The 20,583-nt window shown below is 32.7% G+C and overlaps 1 protein-coding gene and 1 pseudogene across 3 annotated transcripts; one reads left to right on the top strand and one right to left on the bottom strand.

The window, feature by feature from the left end:
- Positions 1 to 1,555: 1,555 nt before the first annotated feature.
- Positions 1,556 to 7,073, bottom strand: LOC11442755 (neutral ceramidase 1). Of its 3 annotated transcripts, none has more exons than XM_013604644.3 (11): positions 6,825 to 7,073; positions 6,203 to 6,639; positions 5,703 to 5,911; positions 5,238 to 5,582; positions 4,758 to 4,847; positions 3,796 to 4,060; positions 3,438 to 3,705; positions 3,017 to 3,142; positions 2,694 to 2,757; positions 2,438 to 2,598; positions 1,556 to 2,345 (listed from the first exon to the last, which is right to left on the bottom strand). In XM_013604644.3, the coding sequence occupies exons 2-11, from the start codon at positions 6,553 to 6,555 to the stop codon at positions 1,794 to 1,796; spliced, it is 2,433 nt and encodes an 810-aa protein (XP_013460098.1). In that variant the 5' UTR covers positions 6,556 to 6,639; positions 6,825 to 7,073; the 3' UTR covers positions 1,556 to 1,793. The 3 variants fall into 3 exon arrangements, with proteins under 3 accessions (XP_013460098.1, XP_013460097.1, XP_024635232.1); XM_013604643.3 differs by having other exon boundaries at positions 4,758 to 4,844; XM_024779464.2 differs by lacking the exon at positions 4,758 to 4,847 and having other exon boundaries at positions 6,825 to 7,072.
- An 885-nt stretch (positions 7,074 to 7,958) lies between these two features.
- On the top strand, positions 7,959 to 8,928 carry LOC11443568 (uncharacterized; annotated as a pseudogene).
- Positions 8,929 to 20,583: the final 11,655 nt, after the last annotated feature.

Here is a 20,583-nt window from a genome sequence, read left to right as displayed (position 1 = left end):
TGGCCCATTATCGTATTAATTCAAATTACATAATCCGGAAACCATGGGAGGTTTCCGGATTATATAATCCAGACTGTATCAATTTATTTTGGTCGGTGGTCTGCACCACAAGAAACACGTTTTCAAAGGTTTTTACCAGCATTAATGGCTAGTAAAACTCCTTTGTACACGTTTTTTGATCAAAATAATGTGGAGTTACAATCTAGGCAAAAAAAGTTCCTATAAATAACCTCCAAAACCTTCACGGCACTATTTGGTAAGACACCTAAATTAGCTTATAGCTTATAAGCTCGTTTGACAAAAAAAGCTCTGTTTGGTAACATTTTTTCACCATGAGCTTATAGCTTATTTCATGAGCTTATAAGCTATTTTTCAGAAGCTATTCCAAGTAACATTTGAACTTATAGCTTATAGCTTCTCACTTTTTCTTCCACTTTTACCCTTATTATTTCTTCTAAATTCCATTTTTACCCACTACAATTTATTATAATATAGCTCCATAATAAATATCACTGTCTATTTTTTTTTAGAAAATATTACTAGCCCTTGTTAATAAATACACCAACCAGCTTTCTTTGTAATTCTCTGTATACAATATACCATTTTTTTTTTACAGAACAATATACTAATAATTTTTTTTAAGGAACAATATACTATTAGTGTTATTTTTTTACTCTATGGCTTTCGTTGTTATTTTTTTTATACAATATGCCTTAAAAAAATTGACGCAACGCAACAATATACCTTCAGTTTTTATTTATTTATATTTTTTATGAAAATATACCTTAGTGTTATGTTCTTTATTATTTTTTTAAGCTCACAGACATGTTCTTTATTCTTTAAAAAATATACCATCAATTGTGTTACATTTTAATGAAATTATACCTTTCATTATTTTAAAGTATTTTTTAAAGAAAATTTAGATTACGAAATTACAAATACTTAAATATTATTTGATATGATTTTATTATAAATTAAGAATGTCCTTTATGTCATTTTATATTTATCAGCTAGTTAAACGGCTAGTTTTACCAAACACTTCAGTTAGCTTATAAGCTATCAGTCATCAGCTATAAGCTATCAGTCATAAGCTATCAGTCATCATCTATCAGCTATAAGCTAGCTTATCAACTATCCGCTATTTTTACCAAACAGGGCCCACATCTCAAACACTTTTAACGGAGGAATTCTGGATTTTTTTTTTATTTTTTTTGCAGGGATTTAGATTGGACTGTTGATATTCTAACTTCACCAAATCGATTTTAAAATACAACTTAAAATATATGATTCCTTCAAAGTTTCATCCAACAATTGAAATGTCTGCTCTGCAGTTGTGTAAATTATGAGAATTAACCATCTTATTTGGGTGATTCTTCATTGATATTTTTTGGTATAGGCAGTACATCAACCGAAACATTAGTGTGCTTTCATCTAAGATGAAGGTTTGGATCTAATACCATAAGATAAGATTAGAGTAACGAAAAATTATTTCTTCTCTACTTTGCATTCATCCAATCAAATTGTGCACATGTAATCCAAATAGAGAAATGCAAAGTAAACAAAAAACAGACAGTTCCTATAGTTAACTAGTAATCCCTGAAATTGTTAACAACGATAACAACACAATGATTGACAGCAATCCCTTAAATTATAAGACACAATCATATATCACAAATTCAGTGTTCCGTATCTATTGCAAACACCCTTCTTTAGGATGGAATGAATTTTGCAAGGGTATTAAGCACAGCAAATCATTGATACAGTAATGGTTGTGGCCTGTGAACAAAATGTGTTTACGCTACTACAACAAATGCACTTGATGAACCTGTAAAGTGGTTAATCGATCCAAACAATCCCTTTGCAGCGCCAAAGTGACTTATTCTATACACACCAGGAGTCACACCCTGTGGTATCCTCCATTCCATGGTTGCTTTACTCATAGGACTGAGTTGAAAACGCCTTGACCACTTAAATCGCAGACAGAAATCATCATCATCATAGGCAGGAACCCAAGTATCTTTTCCTTGGAGAAATTCCACCAGTGCAAAGGTGCCTTCTGTCATAAGGTCATTACGAGGGCACGCGGACCAGAATGAAACTGTCACAACTTCACCACTCTTAAAGGTGGAGTTTTGAGGTATGTCGGAGAAAACATCGCCAAAATTTACTCCAAAAGGGGTTCCATCCACCACAACTGGTGGTAGCAAGCATACTTGCTTATCCAGAAGATTAGGAGGTTGTGGGCCGGATTCTACAGGTTGCCCGCTGACAAGAGCCTTTGCAAGCTTCTTAAATTCTTGAATGTATGCATTCAACGTGTGTGGACCATATAGTGTAGAAGCACCCTGACAACAAGAAAATTGAAGTCAAAAGAAAGTTACATAGAATTGATACAGTAGAGATATTTGCTCCAAGATTTATGTCTCTTGCAACTGACCTCATATCTTTGCACATGGTATTCTTCATATGTAGTTGCGTACTGAGAATAAGCATTGCTCAACGCTGATATAACAATATGAACGTTTTCAAAATCTTTGTGACTACTTAGTACCGTTTTCACTGCATCACGTAGTCGCCTCCCAGCCATTGTTGAGATTTCTGCATTGGTTGAAACAACAGTTGAGAATGTGAAGGATAGAGATCCCAATAGCAACATATTACAGCAAATAAGAGAGTAGGACATGATTTGTTACCTCCTGGTATAGAAAGTATGATAAACTGCCCAACTCGGAGGATCTGAATTGGAAGTATTGAAGGCTGCAAAATTAACATAAATGAAGAAACCTTTAGACAACTGAAAGATGTATTGATATTTACATGACTGAAAATAGATGCAGTAAAACTGCTACATGAAACATCTGTTCGCAAAAAAAAACATGATTAGGAAGAAAGTTAAAACACATTAGATAAATATTGTAATTGATATAATTAAATAATAGATCGCAATATAGAGAAGAAAACTCTGGTGAACCAAGGGAAAATAAAATCATAATTTTATGATGAGTGAGTAACTTACTGCCCAATCATATGGTATATTCATTTCACCAGTATCAAGCAATATGGGCTTTGGGTGCTGACAATCTATTTGTTTCCTGCTTAGTGTCAAAACTAGGTTGCGGACTAGCTTCCAGAAAGGACTGCCCTGGAGTACAATCAGAACAAGTAATAAGCATAAACCATAACATATTTGGATAAGCAACTTAATTAAGCGCTTATAGCATAAGTGCTTATGTATAAGCTATAAATGATAAAATAAATATTTTCGTGCATGTCATAAATTGTTTTAATAAGCTCTCTCAATCAGCCTTACAAGTGCTTATGCCAGTAAATAAGCTCAAACAAGTTAATCTGAACAGTCATAAGACTACAGTTCAGAAAAGATAATAATACAGTTCAAAAATGATAACAGGTAATCACAAGGTATAAACACTGATTACCTTATCGTCACCTTGCTTAAAATCAAAAGACCCAGGTCCATCTGTTGTTCCGGCAGCAAATGCAAAACCCATTGCAGCAGGGCACGTCTTTACAACCTTGTCAGCTCCTTGATCAGAAATAGTTACCTCAAGTTTGGAGAAATCAATATAGGCATGTCGAAAATCAACCTCCCCTTTAATCTCTTCATCTGCTGCATTGAAAAGATCTGCTGCTTTTCTGAATTGTCTTTCCCCTATAATGCGAGTGCTTTCAAATTCATCTGGATAACTGTCACACAAGTTATTGGATGCAGATTAGTAATTTCATTGCAACATTGCCATGCACTAGTGAAAATGAAAACAAGATGGAAATAATTACCCAGGTCCTTGGCCATAGCATAACTCATTCCTCCCTCCACATGTACTGTGATTGAAGTCACAAGGTAGTCCAGTGTCTAGACAAAAAGCTCCAAGAACATTTGGACTGACATCTCCAGAATTTGACTGGCAAAATGCAGCTACAAATCTAGGCTTGTCAGCATTCCTAGGAGCACCTCTCACTCGTTTAGTGACACTCGACGTTTTGGTTGCTGGTCTACCAGGAGGAGACTGGAAAGAAGCAGCAACTTCCAATAATTCATGATCTGCATCAATATATTTTTAATGAGAATATATATCATTAATTCTTTATTTTCAGATATCCCCTCATACTAGTCACCAATTAACATTAATTAATACACTTTAAAAAAAAGTAACATTATTTAATACAAAGCAAGGAATCATTCATTTATGTTTCATCAGACTGCTCGGTCAATCCTAAGCAAGCATTTTAAGAACATGTGTGGATTGGCTTAGTTGAACTTATCTACTCACATTAGCACTTGTAAGACTGTTTGGAAGAGCTTATGAAAACAGCTTATGACATGTCCATAAACTGTTTTCAGCTTATTAACATAAGATTTCTAGGATAGCCTATGAAAACATCTTATATGAAAATATTTTGTAATTACTTTATCGCGTTATAGAAATGACTTATACATAAGCACGTATATGATGAGTTTATGCTATAAACGCTTATTTGAGTTGATTATCCAAAGAGGGCCTAACTCTTGTATGCAGACAGTAGTCAACTCAATATTAGGACTTCCAAGAGGAAAATACTGGTAAGATTTAAGTGCAACTGATTTTCCTAAAATTCATATACTAGATGGTGCAGCCCAGCTCGTACTATCGAAGCACAAAAGGAAGTGGCAGTTTGCAAACAGGTACAAATGCCAAATGCAGCCAAGCCAAGAGATACCGATGGATTTAAGGTTAAAAAACACACTAGAGAAAAATTACATGATTTGAGGTGTGATTGAGGACATACAGACAAATGCTGGTCAGAATGTGCATATGCCCAAGCATCAATTGCTTCCTGTTTTCCAACTTCTAGATGAGAAAGGGATAAAAGTCGTGATCAGTAAAACAAACAAAATAAAGTAAACTTGATTACTTACATTATAAAATGTCCTTTTCTTCTTCAACTAAAATATTGAACAGATAAAGTTATATCTACTTTACATTCATTCATGGCTGCTTCATTGTAAAACCATTTTAGGACACAGTTTTTACAGAATCAACTGCAGCAGCAGCAGCATCATGGGTTTGAAAATGTGGGCCGTGCAATCCAAATGACAGGTCTACCTAGCACTTAGAACTACAAATTTTGATGCTACTAAAGTAAGATATTAATTTGTCTCTAAAATTTGTATCGGAAAAGAAACTGATAATTTCATCAATAGTTGCATTATACCTAAAAGCAAAGTGTAAGTAACATACGATTATCACGAAGTCCAGGAATTATATTTGAGATTCTTTGTGGTGTTCCATCATCTTCGAGTACATCAGAATCCATTCTTCCAGAATCTTTTTTCTCAAACCAATCTTCCATAAATCGTGAAGCAGCACCTTTATTGTCCCCACTGATTAATGAGTTTCTACGGCCCATTGAAGTCGGGTGAGTAGCAAACCAATTGAAGCTTCCAACAGGTCCCCATTCCTCATCAACAAACTTTAAAAGAGTCATTTCTTTATCAACATTATACTTATATTTGCTTCTCTCTAAAGCAGGGTTATTGAGATAAGCACTGGGACTGCGATTCACACCAGCGTCTAACAGTTCTCCTGCAAGTTGAAGAAAATATTTGAATGGGTCAATACGTAATGACCATTTATGGAAAGTGGGGAAATCAGAGAAGTGATAGTTATCAGAATTCAGAAAAGTATCCAGTCTTTTCTCCTTACCTTCATCAACAAATATTGATCCAGGACGGAGATTTTCATGAGCCTGGACAATGCTTTTCTCAATGCCATCAACAATGACATCAAAGGACTGACGCACAAATCCATAAGATGTTATAATATACAAAAAATATTGAAGATAACCCCCAGGACCAGCATGAGTGTGAGTTCCACTAATAGCTACATTATTTTCAGTATATAAATCACCATATCTGTCAAACAAAATGAAATTATAAAATCAACAACAAAACTATTTGAGATCAAGATATTTCAAATAAAGACATCAGTTACTACTAGTAGCAATCAAAATAAAATTTCCTTCATGGTCAAGCCACCACAACTTTAATCATGATTTTAGTTTGATTTTAGTTTAACCTTTATTACACAAATAGCTTATACATTAACACTTATATGATAAACACTAAGTTGTTTATCCAAACAGAACCTTAATCATGATTCATAACAACTCTTGAGAGCTAAGACTAATCAGTGCAAGTACCTACCTTACTCTCAGCCTCTCAATCACTTTGGTTGTCACAACTTGTGAAGCCATACAAGCATCAATATTCACAAACACAACCCTATTACCCTTTGATGCTGCAACAATAAAAGCACGAGCACGAAGCCTGAAATGAATACCAGATGCAACTTGTTCTGTTTTAGCATACCCCATCAAATTAACATCAGCAGCAGGACCAGTAATATCATAGCTTCCAAGACCAACCAAGTAATCCGAACCGCAATCCACAACCATAACATCACTCTTCAGTAACACCAGTAGTAACAAAATACTCCAAAATCTCATTTTTCCACATACCCTCCAAACATTCAAATCACAAAAGCTATCAAACTCCATCACAATTACAAACCCTTCAAGTTCAAGGCTAAAACCACCAATTTTTCAATCTCAGTGAGTTTATGTTCTTCTCATTTTCCTTCACTAAACACAACAAGAAATGAATCACAAAGTTGAATTGCAGAACAACATATACTACGAGCATGATAAGTATTACAGTTTGAATATGAATCGCAGATAAACAAATATTCAGAACTATATGATAAAAAAATGGGAATGAATAAGATAAATATTTTTGGATACCCAGATAAGAAAATTGAGAAATTTACATGAAAATGAAGATGAGGTAGTGTTGAAGTGAAGTGGAAGAAAAAGAGTGACCCAGAGGAGAAAATTGAGAGAGAGGATCCAATCTGGAAAATAGGAGGTGTGAAAGTAGAGAAAAGGGGGTTGGTGGAGAAATAGGAAGAGCGTTGTAAAGAGGAAATCGCAATTGCAAAGTTGCAAGAAGTGTGAGATTTTGAAGTTTCCCAATTTGTCATTGTCGTTGCTCTTGTTCTTGTCAACTCAAGCCATGACTCATGGGGACAATTTATTTAATAATATTATCTTTTTTTAAGGCTATAAAAACAGTATATTATTCAGTTTAATTTGATTTACTAAATACGAACAAATGGATCTCTCCAAAACAAGTATTAAAAAGTCTACTTTTAGATCTATCTTTTATTCTCTTTCTGAGAGATACTTACTTTTAGATTTAGAGGAATGATAAATGAACAACATTTTGGTTGTTCACACCGTATTTTGATACAGTTAGGCACGGTAAATAGAATTTTTTAATCATTTTATTTGACCTTGGAATGCGTGCCAGCTTAAATTGTGCCTTGGAAGTTATACGGCGTGGAATAAGTTGTAGGTTTTGGGATGTCAAACCTCTTAGATCTATATATGTTTTTGTATGATTTGACTCATGGGGTAGTAGGCAGCAGACACTTTGTACATTTTTTTTATAAAAAAAGTATACTTATACAACTATGTTTTGATAGATTTTGGACAACTCTATTATATTTATATTGTGTTTTTTTTTAAGGAATTTATATTGTGTTTTTACTATTTTTTATTTTTTTATTATTATTAGCGAAAAAATGGGCACTTTTTCTGATTTTTTTGTGCTAATGTTTTTATTTATTTATTTATTTATTTTGACGAAATTTTGATTTTGATTAAAACTAAATATATGAATGTTTTTTTGCGTGTAAATTATAACAAATCCAACTAATTACCATAATTATATATTTCAATGACACTGATAATATAACAAAAAAAATTAATCTAAATTCTTATTTTTTTTAGTGACGCCAACAACGATCTTTGTTTAAGGGTATATAAAAAAGTTAATATAGATATATTTATCTAGTTTGTTACACTTTTTCACTGCTTTTGTATAATTGAGTATAACTACGATGAGAATGGATGAAATATCTGCAGTGATGATGAAGAGAAAGGATCAAACATATTTGGTTGATCTTTGTGTTGAGAAAGCTATTGATAATGTAAAATACCTTGGAGATGTTAGTCATGTTGATCATCATATGCTTGAGTGAATCTTGCCTCACTGCACACTTGACCGGAACATGCATATTGAGAAGGCCAATGAAGGATGGATTTGAGCCATATATCGAATAAACTGTGGAAAAAGTTTATTGAAAAGCAGTTTGGTATAATTTGCACAAATGAAGTAGTTAAGGATATGAAAGAAAAAATAGTTTCATTCACATGGTTGCGGTCATTGTTGTCAAAATTCCGACTTAAATCCTAAAATTTAAGATTTTGCGACGACTTTCTTCACCTTCAACGACTCAAATTCACAGTAGAATCTCAAAATAGGCAAAATTCATCGATTTTAATTGCAATTTTACGATTTCTTATAAACTAAGTCATTTATGATTATATACCATTTATAAAATATATTTAGTATTTTTATTTTTTTTTGGTAAAATCCAACAATTTTGATTGCGATTTTACAATTTTCTATATCGATTCTACAAAAGTCTTTGAGTAAAATCCTTCGATTTTGATTGCGATTTTACAAGTCCCAATTTTGCTATTCCCTTTTGACTTGAAGTAAAGTTCCGATTTTGACAACCTTAATTGCAGCTGAATAAAGCTAAGGTAAAAAAAATAGCTCAGGTTAAAAATGAAGCAGTTGATCGACCCACGCAATGCTAAAAGGAAGAAGATGCAAGAAAACAAAGCAGGAAAATAAAAACATGCACCAAAATTCCACCTAGTAAAAGAAGATTGTGTGGAGGTAATGGACCTAGATACAACTTCTCAAATGTGAAGAGCAGCAACATAATGAAGAAATCAAAGAAATATTTTCTTAATTGTTTAAATCACGATACTCAATTTAATTTAAAAGAAGACATTTAGTTTTTGATAAATGAAAGTGAATGTTACCCCAATTATGCAAAATAATTTGATAACAAAACAAATATGCAGCACTGTTCTACATTGCCATCGAGGAGATGGACCATGATAATAATCAACAATTTGGCTGGGAGGTTGGTTTTGACCAATGATTTTTTCGACTAGGTTTTAATTCGGATTCTCTTAAACGATGGAAGGGCAAAAGTGAAATAAATGATCCCAATATTATCTAAATTGAATACTCCACTAAAATCAACCAAAAAGTCAAGATAAATAAAAGTATGAATTTGAACTAAGAACTGGTTACATCTAGAGCAATCAATCAATGGCTAAAGTTTCTTCATGTGAAACTAAAATAATGAACTAACTAATGACCAAACAAATATTCATTAAATCAAGACACAATATGAATGAGAAAGAAATAAGTTGCCTAAATAAAATGTGTTGGCATACTTAGCACAAACATCACACCTATCATAAGCAGACATATTAGGAACAGAGCAATTTGGTTCCTTTTTCTAATGCAACTTTGAATGGCTGCAAAATGACTAGCTGAAAAAATTGTACTCCCTCCGTCTCATACTAACTGAGTCATTTGCAAAAAACAATATTGTCGCAAAATAATTGATCCATTTCACTTTTTAATACAGTATTAATTATTTTTTTCCGATTATAACTCTAATTAATATTACTTTCATCACTCCCAATTGTATTTATGCTAAAGAAGAATACACCACTAGTTGATAAAGGCACTTAAAACCATTTTTCTCTCCCTTTCACTTATACACTTTTTCTTAATAAGTGTGAAACGAGCAAAAGGTTCAGTTAAAATGGGAGGGAGAAAGTACTTTTTTGGGCAATTAAACGTTATAGGACTTGAATATTTGAGAGGACACCCTAAATCTAAAGCAGTTTCATGATTTCATCAATCTAGTCCTTAGAGAAATTAACATAACAATGATCAGAAACAAAGTGACTACTAATTATGAATTTTCTAATTACCTCTAGAAAACTTTGTAAATTTGAGAATTATTAACATTGAGAAACCGAAAAGAGTTTTGTCCATAAGGTTACTCATTAAAATCTCTCTAAAACTAAACAAATAAAAAATAACTATGCAATAATTTCCTTGTGATTGCCAGCACCTCTAAGAATTTCTATTTTCCTCTCTTCCCAAGCACAGTTTAATCTGCGTGCAAATTCTTCCACTTCCCTGTCAATTTTTTCCTGCAAGACCTGATCAATCTCATCATTAAACTCAACCACAGGATCATCTTCTTCCTTCAAAGAAGAATTCTTCTGTTGGTCTTTTTTCTTTCTTCTGTTCTTCTTCTTCTTCTTATTCTTGCATGTTTTCTTCCTCTTGGTTTCTCCATCATTTGATTCATTAATAAAAGACAAAAGCTCGTCAACTGAACGTTCATCTACTACATCTTCTTAAGTTGTTTTCTCTTCTTTGCATACAAGCAGTTCATAAGCCTGATACTTGGATCGCAAGTTATGTTTAACATCTGCTCCAATTTCTCTTCCTCCATAAGATCATCAGGCAAATGAAATATGTCGTGTATCTCCTCCGATGACCTTCCTTCGATTATTCGAGCTATTGCATGACATGTGAGATCATACAATGGTTCTAACTGAAGGTATTTTGCGACAGACATCAACTCACATAACCTAGTGGCGTCTATCCAAACGAATTTGTCATCATACGACTTTTGTTCCTTGTTTGAGTGGCCTTGTACGTGATCAAATCGACAATAATCAAGAATTAAGGTTAACATTGCAGGAGTGACTTGTTGAGGAAGACATATTGGAGAAGTCTTGGAAGATCCTTTTTGTAATACTAATACTTGCGGCTCGATTTAGAACTTTGTTCTCCACATCACAAGTAGATAAGTTAACAGTATTTGATCATTACATGCCTCTCTTTTCAAATAGAAGTGTAGATACTTGGTTTGTTATTTTTAAAAAAATAATTAAACCTTGTGAATTTTACATTGAATCATGCTGTGATGAAATACATGTGTTGGCACATAAATAGGGACACATTAGTTTTGAAATCAGATGTTACTAAAGGGGAAGGATCGGAATCTCGTGATGGAGATTTGGTTGAATTCAATCATGTATGCAGGCATGCAGATGGATACATTGTTTTCAGGTAATGTCATACTGTGAATTTTCCCCTTAATTGTGTTTAAGCCAATATATATGACCTTAAAACTGTCCTAATGTTGCTTGGTTTTATACTCTAATTCAATACAGTGCAGTAAAAAGTGGAAATAGAGCAATCAACTTGCTTCACTGTTCCTAAATATATCACCTTGGTAAAAACAATCTTTAAGCTCTTTACAGATCGATGCAACAAAACCATGATCTTATAATCGTGTTGCATCGATCCCATCAATAGAATAACGATCTTTATCAAGAGGTCTAGATAAAGCGCTATTGATGAAATGCAATCTGTGCTTTGATGAAATACAATGTTGTTGCAGAGACCTTTAAAACCTTTATATTGCGGTTGCACTCGCAGTTTGCAGTTTTAGACAGCAATTTAGAACTATGTTCTCTGCATCATATTGTATGACGAGTTAGCAGCATCTAGTTATTACATGCCTCAATCAAATAGAAGTGTAAATTCTTGGATTTTGATAATAAAAAAATAAAAAAAAATCAGTTAAGTTTAAACCTTATGCATTGTACTTACCCTTTTGACTAAAATAAATTAAGCTGTGAATATATACATGTTTAGCACATAAATAGATGCCAAAGGGGAAGGACCGGAATCTCGTGATGGAGATTTGGTTGAATTCAATTATGTATATATATATATTTTGCTTAAGCCAATAGATGTGACCTTAACTGTACTGATATACTTCCTATGGATGAGAATCAGGTCATAACAACATAATCCAACAAAAACATAACTGCATTAATATTAACAAATCCCGCAAAATTTAGACGGAAGTATTAAAGTAATTTAATAAAGATACTGACATAACTGCATTAACATTAATGTCTTCTAAATGAAGGACACATCTTGAACTTTCTTGACTATATTTGGAGAATGCACAAGATCTGTGGGAACTTGGAAGAGATCAAGTTTAGGGCTCTACTTTCTCTGAAATGTTTCCAGTCATCTGAAACAATCAACAATAAAATATAATGAAATCTACATGGTGAAAACAATAAAGTACAACACGCAACAAATGAAAATCATAAGAATCCTGTCCCAAGAAAATATTAATGAAGTGAATGTCAGAATAAATAAACAAAGAGATTGCTAATTTAATTATGAAAAAAAAATGATAACCTGCTATCGTAGTTGTAGGCGATGGAACGGAAAAGCCACTAAAGTGGATCCTCCAACAACAAGCTACTGCCATCAAAGTTGCAATGTTGTGAATCCTCTTTGTAATGACAGTTTGGAGAACAGCTTGCACTTATTTTTGGATACCATGGCAGAGGGGCGGATTTTTAGCCTGATTTGCTGTAGACTGCAGCAGTGGCTGATACTGCTTCTGCTGCTGTGATTTTTAACCGCCTACAGAATCTGGACAAAGCAAGATGGCAAACTAACCAATGCAAATCTGAAGTGTGTGGCCGCAGCAAAACAACACAGTCTAGAATGACTCTATCGAAACAGAAAACCAAGTCGAGCTTCGTGAAATACACCTGCTGGCCGAATAGCACCTGATGCAGCAGGTCAGCACTGGACAGCTGCAGAGTATGCAACATGTTACCGATGTTATGTGGAAAAAGTCATCTTTAGGGAGTTTCAAATGTAATATTCACACGTCTTTTTCTTTTCACCTCAACTTAGTCAGAAGAGGAGTGTGCATTAGAGATGATAGTGAGGATTTTGTTGAACAAAGTGATTTTGAACTGGTGGATTTTATGTTGGATTCAAAATATGTGATAGATAAATTTCACAGCCAAAGAGAGGATATCATTATTTCTATTCACAACTTATTATAACTATATATAAAAATAGTTCGACTTTATTCTACTCTTCTGGTGAATGGTTATGCAGCATGTGGTAGTCACTGGCCTTATAAGTGCCAACTCTATATTTCAGGGTTAGAAGGGGCTCCCTAGAGAAACTCCTCAGAATTGTTTCATGTTATATCTTGATAATTGTGAAGAGAAAAACAAAGAAATCTTAAAACTATGAGCAGACGATCTAGTTGAATTGGGAAGCATTTCTTTACCATCTCAATTGAATCCACGTTTCTTTCTTATGTTCTATACAAAATTTGACTCTATTAATTATTCCTTATATCTTCAGCCCCCCTTTCTATATTGGAACTCTATTTACCAAGATCTTGAAGACATAATCTGCTTTCTATATTATTTAAAACAGATGATATTGTCATTGTTTTCCTCACAGACCAGTATTTCCTCCATGATTTTCTTATATATATTTGAAATGATTCATGTAATACTTGTTAACTAGTCCTGTAATACTTGAAATTAGATTTTGATGTTTAAAAACAATTCAAAACTTGACATTCACAACATAATAGGACAGAAACATAACAGCATTAACAAATCCACAAAATTTAGTAAGACTGAAGAATAAAGCAATTTAATAAAGAAGCCTGCAGAATTGGTACTTAACTTTCTATATTAAACTATGAAACAAACATCAAAAAGATGTGAACATTAGTTTTCGACAGACAATAAAATGTTACATATTAATACAAATTTCTTAAATCGAGATATTCTTGAGCAATACATGAAACCCTAGATTGATATAAACTTGAAAATTTCTTAAAAACTTCCATGATTCCATCTCCACAAATTTGACTGCACGACTTGATCATAACGTTGGCACAAGACAATAACTTTTCCTCGGAGTACCCCGTACACATCTTCAAATCATTGCTCCAAAAGGGATACCTTCCAACAACAAACCTTGCACAATACACGGAACAAGCAGCAATCATTGAAGGCTTATAGTCGCACACAATGGATTGATTTGTCAAGCTCAGCTCAGAGAAGAAAAACACCATGTTCTCCATGATCTTGTCTTGATCGGATAAAAGACACGCTCTCATGTTTCTAACAAGAAAAACATAAGGTGTTGGAACCGTTAATATCCAACCAAGTTCTTGTAGGATAAGCTTCTCCATTTGACATATTTCTTCCGGCATATAAATATAATCAGCCATGTATTCAACATCGTAAACGCCAACCGCACTTCTTTGTTCATACTTGGAAGCCAGCAACAATGAGGAGAGACCGATGAGTTTAAGTTTATCCATTGTCGTCACTTCAAACTTGATTTTCGAAAGAACGCGATCGAGTATGTTGACACAAAGATATAGGGTTTCTGGCATGAGTTTTTGTTCATAGTGTGTTTGTATTAACCAATCTACAACATTCATTCTCATTTGAAAATCTACCTTAAACCCTTTTGAGTTGGCCCTAATCTGAGACTCTTCAAGATGATAGAACTTATAGAGATCATCATCATAATCCGTAAACTTTTTTTCATTGCAGATGAGTTTTTCATAATCATGTAAACCAAGCATGTTCATAGTTGGAATATAGAGAAACGGGAGAATAGGAGTAGAAAGAAAAAACGAGAATGGGAGGAAGAGAAGAGAAGAGACTGTGTATGATCGTAGGGTTTTTTCTTTCTGAAAGAATTTCTATCGTAAGCTATTTATAACTATGCATAAGATATGACCTAATTAAGTGAAACTCATATATCCTTTCAAAAAAAAAGTGAAACTTATATGTCTCAAAATAAATTCATTAAGTCGGTGGCATGAAATTTCTAAGAAGGCTCTACCTAACCCATATTATATTCTCGGAAGGAAGGATCTATCTTGACGGTTTGAAAGGATTTATATTATTCCAAAGTTTTTTTTTTTTTTTTTGAAGGATATTATTCCAAAGATTTGTAATCTAAAATTTCATCCCTTCTGGAAGAAAAAAAAAACATTGCATAGACTTTAGCCTAAAAATTTGATCATATATCGAGTACAAGTAAAAAGATTGATCATTTTTTTTTTCTTAAATATGTAAAAGGTCCCTGTAAGTTCGCGCATTTTTTGTTTTCGTCCCTGTAAGTTTTTTTTTTCTAAAATAAACCCTATATCTTCTTAACCTTTTGAAAATGGTCCTTGCCGTTAGCTTCTGTCAACAAAAACGCCACTGTGGCTAACGGAGCACAAGTGGCAAGTTATGAGTTGGCACATTTGATGAGATGGCATGAGAGATGATTAGTTGTGTAAAGACAAGGACTAAAATCAAAAACGTAAATTACCACAGGGACTAAAATCAAAAACGTAAAATCAAAATTTCATATTTAAAATCAAGATCTTATTCTTCTTCTTCCCTCATTGTCTTCTTCATCTTCATCACCATATTCATAAATCATCAACACCAAACCCAGGAAAAGAAAAAACAAACATATTTTTTTTAAACAAAACTAATAATCATCAATCAACAACAACAAGACCCACTATTCATCAACACATTAAAACAACACAAACTCTTTTCATCAATTTCTATGGAAGCCATTTGAGTTAGTTTTCTATTCTTCACTAGAGCAGCTAATCATCTGCTTAAAACTTCTTCAGCCAAACAGAAGAGGAGGGGTGAGAGGGGATCCCCCTGCCTCACTCCTTTAGTGCAGTTAAAGAAACCAACAGATTTTCCATTAACATTGATTGAAATTTTAGCAGAATGAAGAATGTTTAGAATCCAATCACAGAAAAGCTGATTGAATCCAAAACAATGAAGAACATGTATGAGGAATTTCCAATTAACAATATCAAAAGCCTTTCTCACATCAATTTTCAAGGCTAAGTTTCCCCCATAAGACTTCTTGTGAAGAGAATTAATAGCTTTTGAAGTAGTTACGATGCAGTCTTGAATATTTCTACCTGGAATGAATCCCCTTTGATTTATAGAAGTGATTTTGGAAGCAATAATTCCCAATATATCAGCCAAAATTTTGGTAATGATTTTGAATTGACATTACAATCAAAACATACGATTGAGTAATGGAATTAGAATAAATTGTTGAAGGATATGGGTTTTGGTTTAAGGGTGCAAGGTATGGGATAGATTGGGGATGGTTTGAGAGGAAGAAGAAGACTGAAATTTGAGAGGAAGGAGAAGATTAACCGTTTTTTTTAATTTCGTCCCTGTGTCAATTTACGTTTTTGATTTTAGTCCCTATATTTTAACAACTTATCATCTCTCATGCCATCTCATCAAATGTGCCAACTGCCATGTGTGTTCCGTTAGCCACCATGGCGTTTTTGTTGACAGAAGCTGACGGCAAGGACTATTTTCAAAAGGTTGAGAAGATACAGGGTTCATTTTAGAAAAAAAAACTTGCAGAGACGAAAACCAAAAATGCGCGAACTTACAGGGACCTTTTACATATTTAAGCATTTTTTTTTGGATAAAAGATTGCTCATATTGTCCCATAAGCACAACTATGTTGCTAGTTGCAAGCACAATTATATATAAGGGTTGGATTCAAACATTGAATTATCTCTTCTCTACGTTTAAAATATGTGAGCTGTCACGGGGTTATTTAACCAAACAAACAAAAGATTGATCATATTGACATTTATTAAAATATTTTGGAATTTATGTTAGAAATTTTAAATTAACTTTTTTAGAAGGAAATATAAATTTAATTGATAAATAAATTATTTGATAGAAATTAAATTTAATAATACATGTCATTTTTTATGTAATGATTAAAGTACAATTTAATAATAGTAATATAATAATATCTTCACGACTAAAACGACTGAAAATATGTTGAAAATAACATAAGATGACTTGTCATCAAACGTCATCTATGTTCTTGTTCATCAAAGCACTTGATGTTGTGGCGTCTACTGTCATTCGTGTTGTGTAAGACAACCCGTCTATGAAGCTCAATACTCTAAAAGAAAGATTTATTCATATCAGATACGTATTGGATACCGATACTCCACATATACTCGCGGATACGTATTCACGGAGTATCAGAATTAATTATTTTAATTTAAAATACATATTTTATCGGATACTTATAAGATACTCGACAAATACACATAGATACTTGTACGATACTACACAGAGACGTATCCTGGGAAAAAAATGAAGGGTAAAAAAGTGAGATTGTGTTGTGAAAAATCAATGGAGATGTATATGATTCAATTTAATATATGAATCACTATAATTGTTTTTCAATTAACCAATTAAAAATTATGTTTTTGGTGGTTGAAAGTAACGAGGGAGAGAGGAGATTCAATCAATCAACATTAAACAAACTTGATTTTGAGTTCTTTTATTGAAGCATTTGTTGATTTTCTAATATATGAATAAAAATAGAAAGTTTCAGGTTCTGACTGGATTACAATCTCACACTCAACAGCTTCAGACACAAAGTAAGTTTTCAAACCTTCCTTGATGCATTCACAACATGATTTAAGATTGATTTCATTAGGTTTCCTTTCTGAAAGTTCAATCCCTTTACCATTCTTCTTATATATGCTATAAATCATAGAAGCTACTTTGTTTCTGTCAATACCTGATATAATGAAATCTTCAAGAGCAATCCCTTGTTTACTTAAAGGTTTTCCTTTACACTTTTCTTGTAGTTTCTGACAAAGATACTTGAGTTTGTCTTCATAAGTTTTACAAATGAAGTCAAAACCTCTAAGTCCTTCTTCACATCCAATAGAGTTTTTTCTTGTTGTTTTAATAAATCAACATATTTATCTTTTAAATTTTTCAACTCGCTTGTTTTGTATTCAAAGTGTGTGAGGAGCTCATTAAGTGATTCAGTAAGTTCATCTTTGGAAATTTTAAAATATACCTCATTTTCATCTTCAGAGTATGTTTCAGGTTCAGCATCTGAAGCCACTGTAGCCACTAACCTCACAACCACATTTGCTTCATCTTCAACATTATTCTTATCAGACCCTGATTCACTATCCAAATCTTCTCAGGTGGCCATCAGACTCTGCTTGATTTGTCTTTTGAACTTATTGGATTTGAAAGTTGGTTTCTTGGATTTCTCCTTTAATTTCTCTTTCTGAAGATCAGGACAATCAGCAATGAAGTGTCTAGGCTTCTTGCAGTTGAAGCAGCCTTTTTGATCTTCTTTTCTTGAATCTTTGTAACCACTGCTTCTGCTCAAAAACTTCTTGTTCTTCCAAGCCATATACTGAAGTTTGTTGGAAAGCATAGCCATTTTTCAACAACAACAAGATCTTCTTCTGAAGTTTGGTGGCTTAGCCCTTTATCTTGTATGGCATTGGCTAACTTTTATTTTCTTTCGCTTTTGTGATTGTTTAAACTGTGATGTAACTCTTTTGGCTTCTTTCTCGGCACACCTTGTGCTGGGGAGAGTGTTGTTCTCAGTTTAATATATATTTCATTTTGGCTTCTTCAAAAAAAATTACACATAAAAATAGTTTATTGGCTAAATCATAAATTAAAAAAAAAAATCTAAAAAGACAATGATAAAATATTAGAACGTTGCATTATTACCTCTTCAAAATAGTTTGGGTTTCGAAACTGGTCAATAACAAAAAGGAAAAAAAAAAGAGTGAAGTATACAAACACCTTTCCTTAAAAACCATGCAACTTAATTATTTATAGATTTAAAATTAAAAACTATTTTTTGAATGCTTTTAAAAAGATTTTTTTGTTATAAATAATGAGTGAAGTATACAAGAGCACCTTACTTAAAAACCATGCAGCTTAATTATTTCTAGATTTAAAGTAAAATCAATCCCTGATGTCATCATTAGCAATTTGATTTAGGTTGTCTGATTTTTAATCAGACGACCGCAAATCAATCCCTAAGCTCAAACACGTCTGCACTCCCTTTTAGGCTCATGATTGCTTTTTTATTCTCTGCACCCCCATTGTAATTTTTGCACCCCAACATCTCCTTTTTTTTTTTTTTTTCCTTTTCATGCATTTTAAATTCCCCTTGAATTTTATTTTTATTTAGCATTCTATTTTATTTATTTTTATTACTTATTATCGTTCACATATTTATTTTATGCCATTTAATTTTACTCGGCAAGGAATTTAGAATGTATATTATGCTTAATGTAAATCATTCATGCATTTTAGTTTAGGTTCATTATCCTGCATATCTATTTTTCCGTCGTTTATTTTATTACGCAGACTTTAGAATGTATCCTAGGTTAAAGTAAATCATTAATATAAAGTGTGTGTGTGCGCGCGCACGTGTGTGGGTGTGGGCGCGCGTGCGTGTGCGTGCGTGTGTCTTTTACTTTTTTTATGCTTTTAGTTTAGGTTAAAGGTTTTTGTAGTGATCCAACGTCGCTACAAAATTCCTACGTTTTATTTTTATTGCTCCGTTAGTTTTAATTTTGGTTTACTTTTTATTTAAAAAACAACAAAACATGCACATAACCAAAAATCACTAAAAATATTTTCACAATAAACCTTGATTCAAAAATCAAGTGATCCCATTTTTATTTTATTTCCTTAATCAAATGTCAATCAATTTAACTTTATTTTGAGTCTATTTTCTTTTAATCCTAAAAAAATACAAACCAATTCCTACTTGCCACTTGGCTTTTACTTTAAAACTTTTTTCAAAACTAATAAAAAACACAAAATCAATCAAACGTCAATTTCTACTCCAAATTACAAGGTTTTGATCTCTCACGGGTACGTAGGCAAAGGAACTTGTCCTTCCAAATCATAAAAAATGTAAATAAAATCAGTTTGTGTTTCTTTTAATCACTTTAATTCTTATTCTTTAAAATAAGCAAATTATAGCACAATAGATAATTAAAATCAAGAGGTTCCCCTAGGATACTATGAACATAAATGGTGCTAATATATTCCCTTTATGCAACTAACCCCCGAACCCTAAATCTTTCAATATGGGTAATTTGAATTTTTTTCCCTATTCTAAAAAATTTAAAAGTTCAATCCTGAAATAAAAAGTGAGTTAAACGCTGATCAAATAGCATTGATCTCCGAAAAATGACGCGACACTCATCCTTCAAGCTAAACGAAAGGGTTGAACCACATTTTTAATTGTCCCTGCTTGAGAGGAGGTGACTTTATAGTGATGTTGAGTTTGTACTTTTCTCAATATCCTGTTTTAATTTGAATGAATCAATATTGTCTTTTGTAAAAAAAAAAAAAAAAAAAAAAAAAAAAAAAAAAAAAACTTAGTAGATAATATATCATTTGTTTGTACTTCTTCAAAAAAATATCATTTGTTTGTGTTTAAAATTTGGATTATAAAATATATCTTAAAAAAATTGAATTATGAAAAATAAAAAGAAGAAGTAATTAAAGAAACGAAATAGTATAAATTAAAGATAAACTAGTTTTGGAAAACATATCATGTTGTTATTCCTAAGCTGGGTTTTTATGCCCTGGCCTTATCAAACAAAAATTGCTAAGCTGCAACCCAAGGTTGTCCTTCGTAAAAGAATGAGAATTGCTGTAATTTCCTTTTATATGGCAAATACTGTAGATCAGAGATGTGATGTGATGTGATGAGTGGGACAAGAAAAAAGATAGGGAGTTAAAATCACATAAGGAATCTTCCACTATAAGAAAATGAAGTACAAATTAAAGAAAGCAAACAAGCATACATCATCAAAGCGCACACCATTCAATATTGTCCCACCCTAA

Source organism: Medicago truncatula, chromosome 3 (genome assembly GCF_003473485.1).
Source record: "Medicago truncatula cultivar Jemalong A17 chromosome 3, MtrunA17r5.0-ANR, whole genome shotgun sequence".
In the NCBI taxonomy this organism is placed as follows: domain Eukaryota; kingdom Viridiplantae; phylum Streptophyta; class Magnoliopsida; order Fabales; family Fabaceae; genus Medicago; species Medicago truncatula.
The sequence above is the reverse complement of the archived record's forward strand: the minus strand, read 5'-3'. Positions and strand labels throughout refer to the sequence as shown.

What these genes read in the sequence shown, in the direction of transcription:
- LOC11442755 (XM_013604644.3), bottom strand. Translation starts at nt 6,555, where the DNA reads ATGGAGTTTGATAGCTTTTGTGATTTGAATGTTTGGAGGGTATGTGGA. An exon ending in TCAATCACACCTCAAATCAT is followed by an intron (nt 4,061 to 4,757) that starts GTAATTTTTCTC and finishes ATATTGATGCAG; the next exon opens with ATCATGAATTATTGGAAGTT. An exon ending in ATATACCATATGATTGGGCA is followed by an intron (nt 2,758 to 3,016) that starts GTAAGTTACTCA and finishes TTAATTTTGCAG; the next exon opens with CCTTCAATACTTCCAATTCA.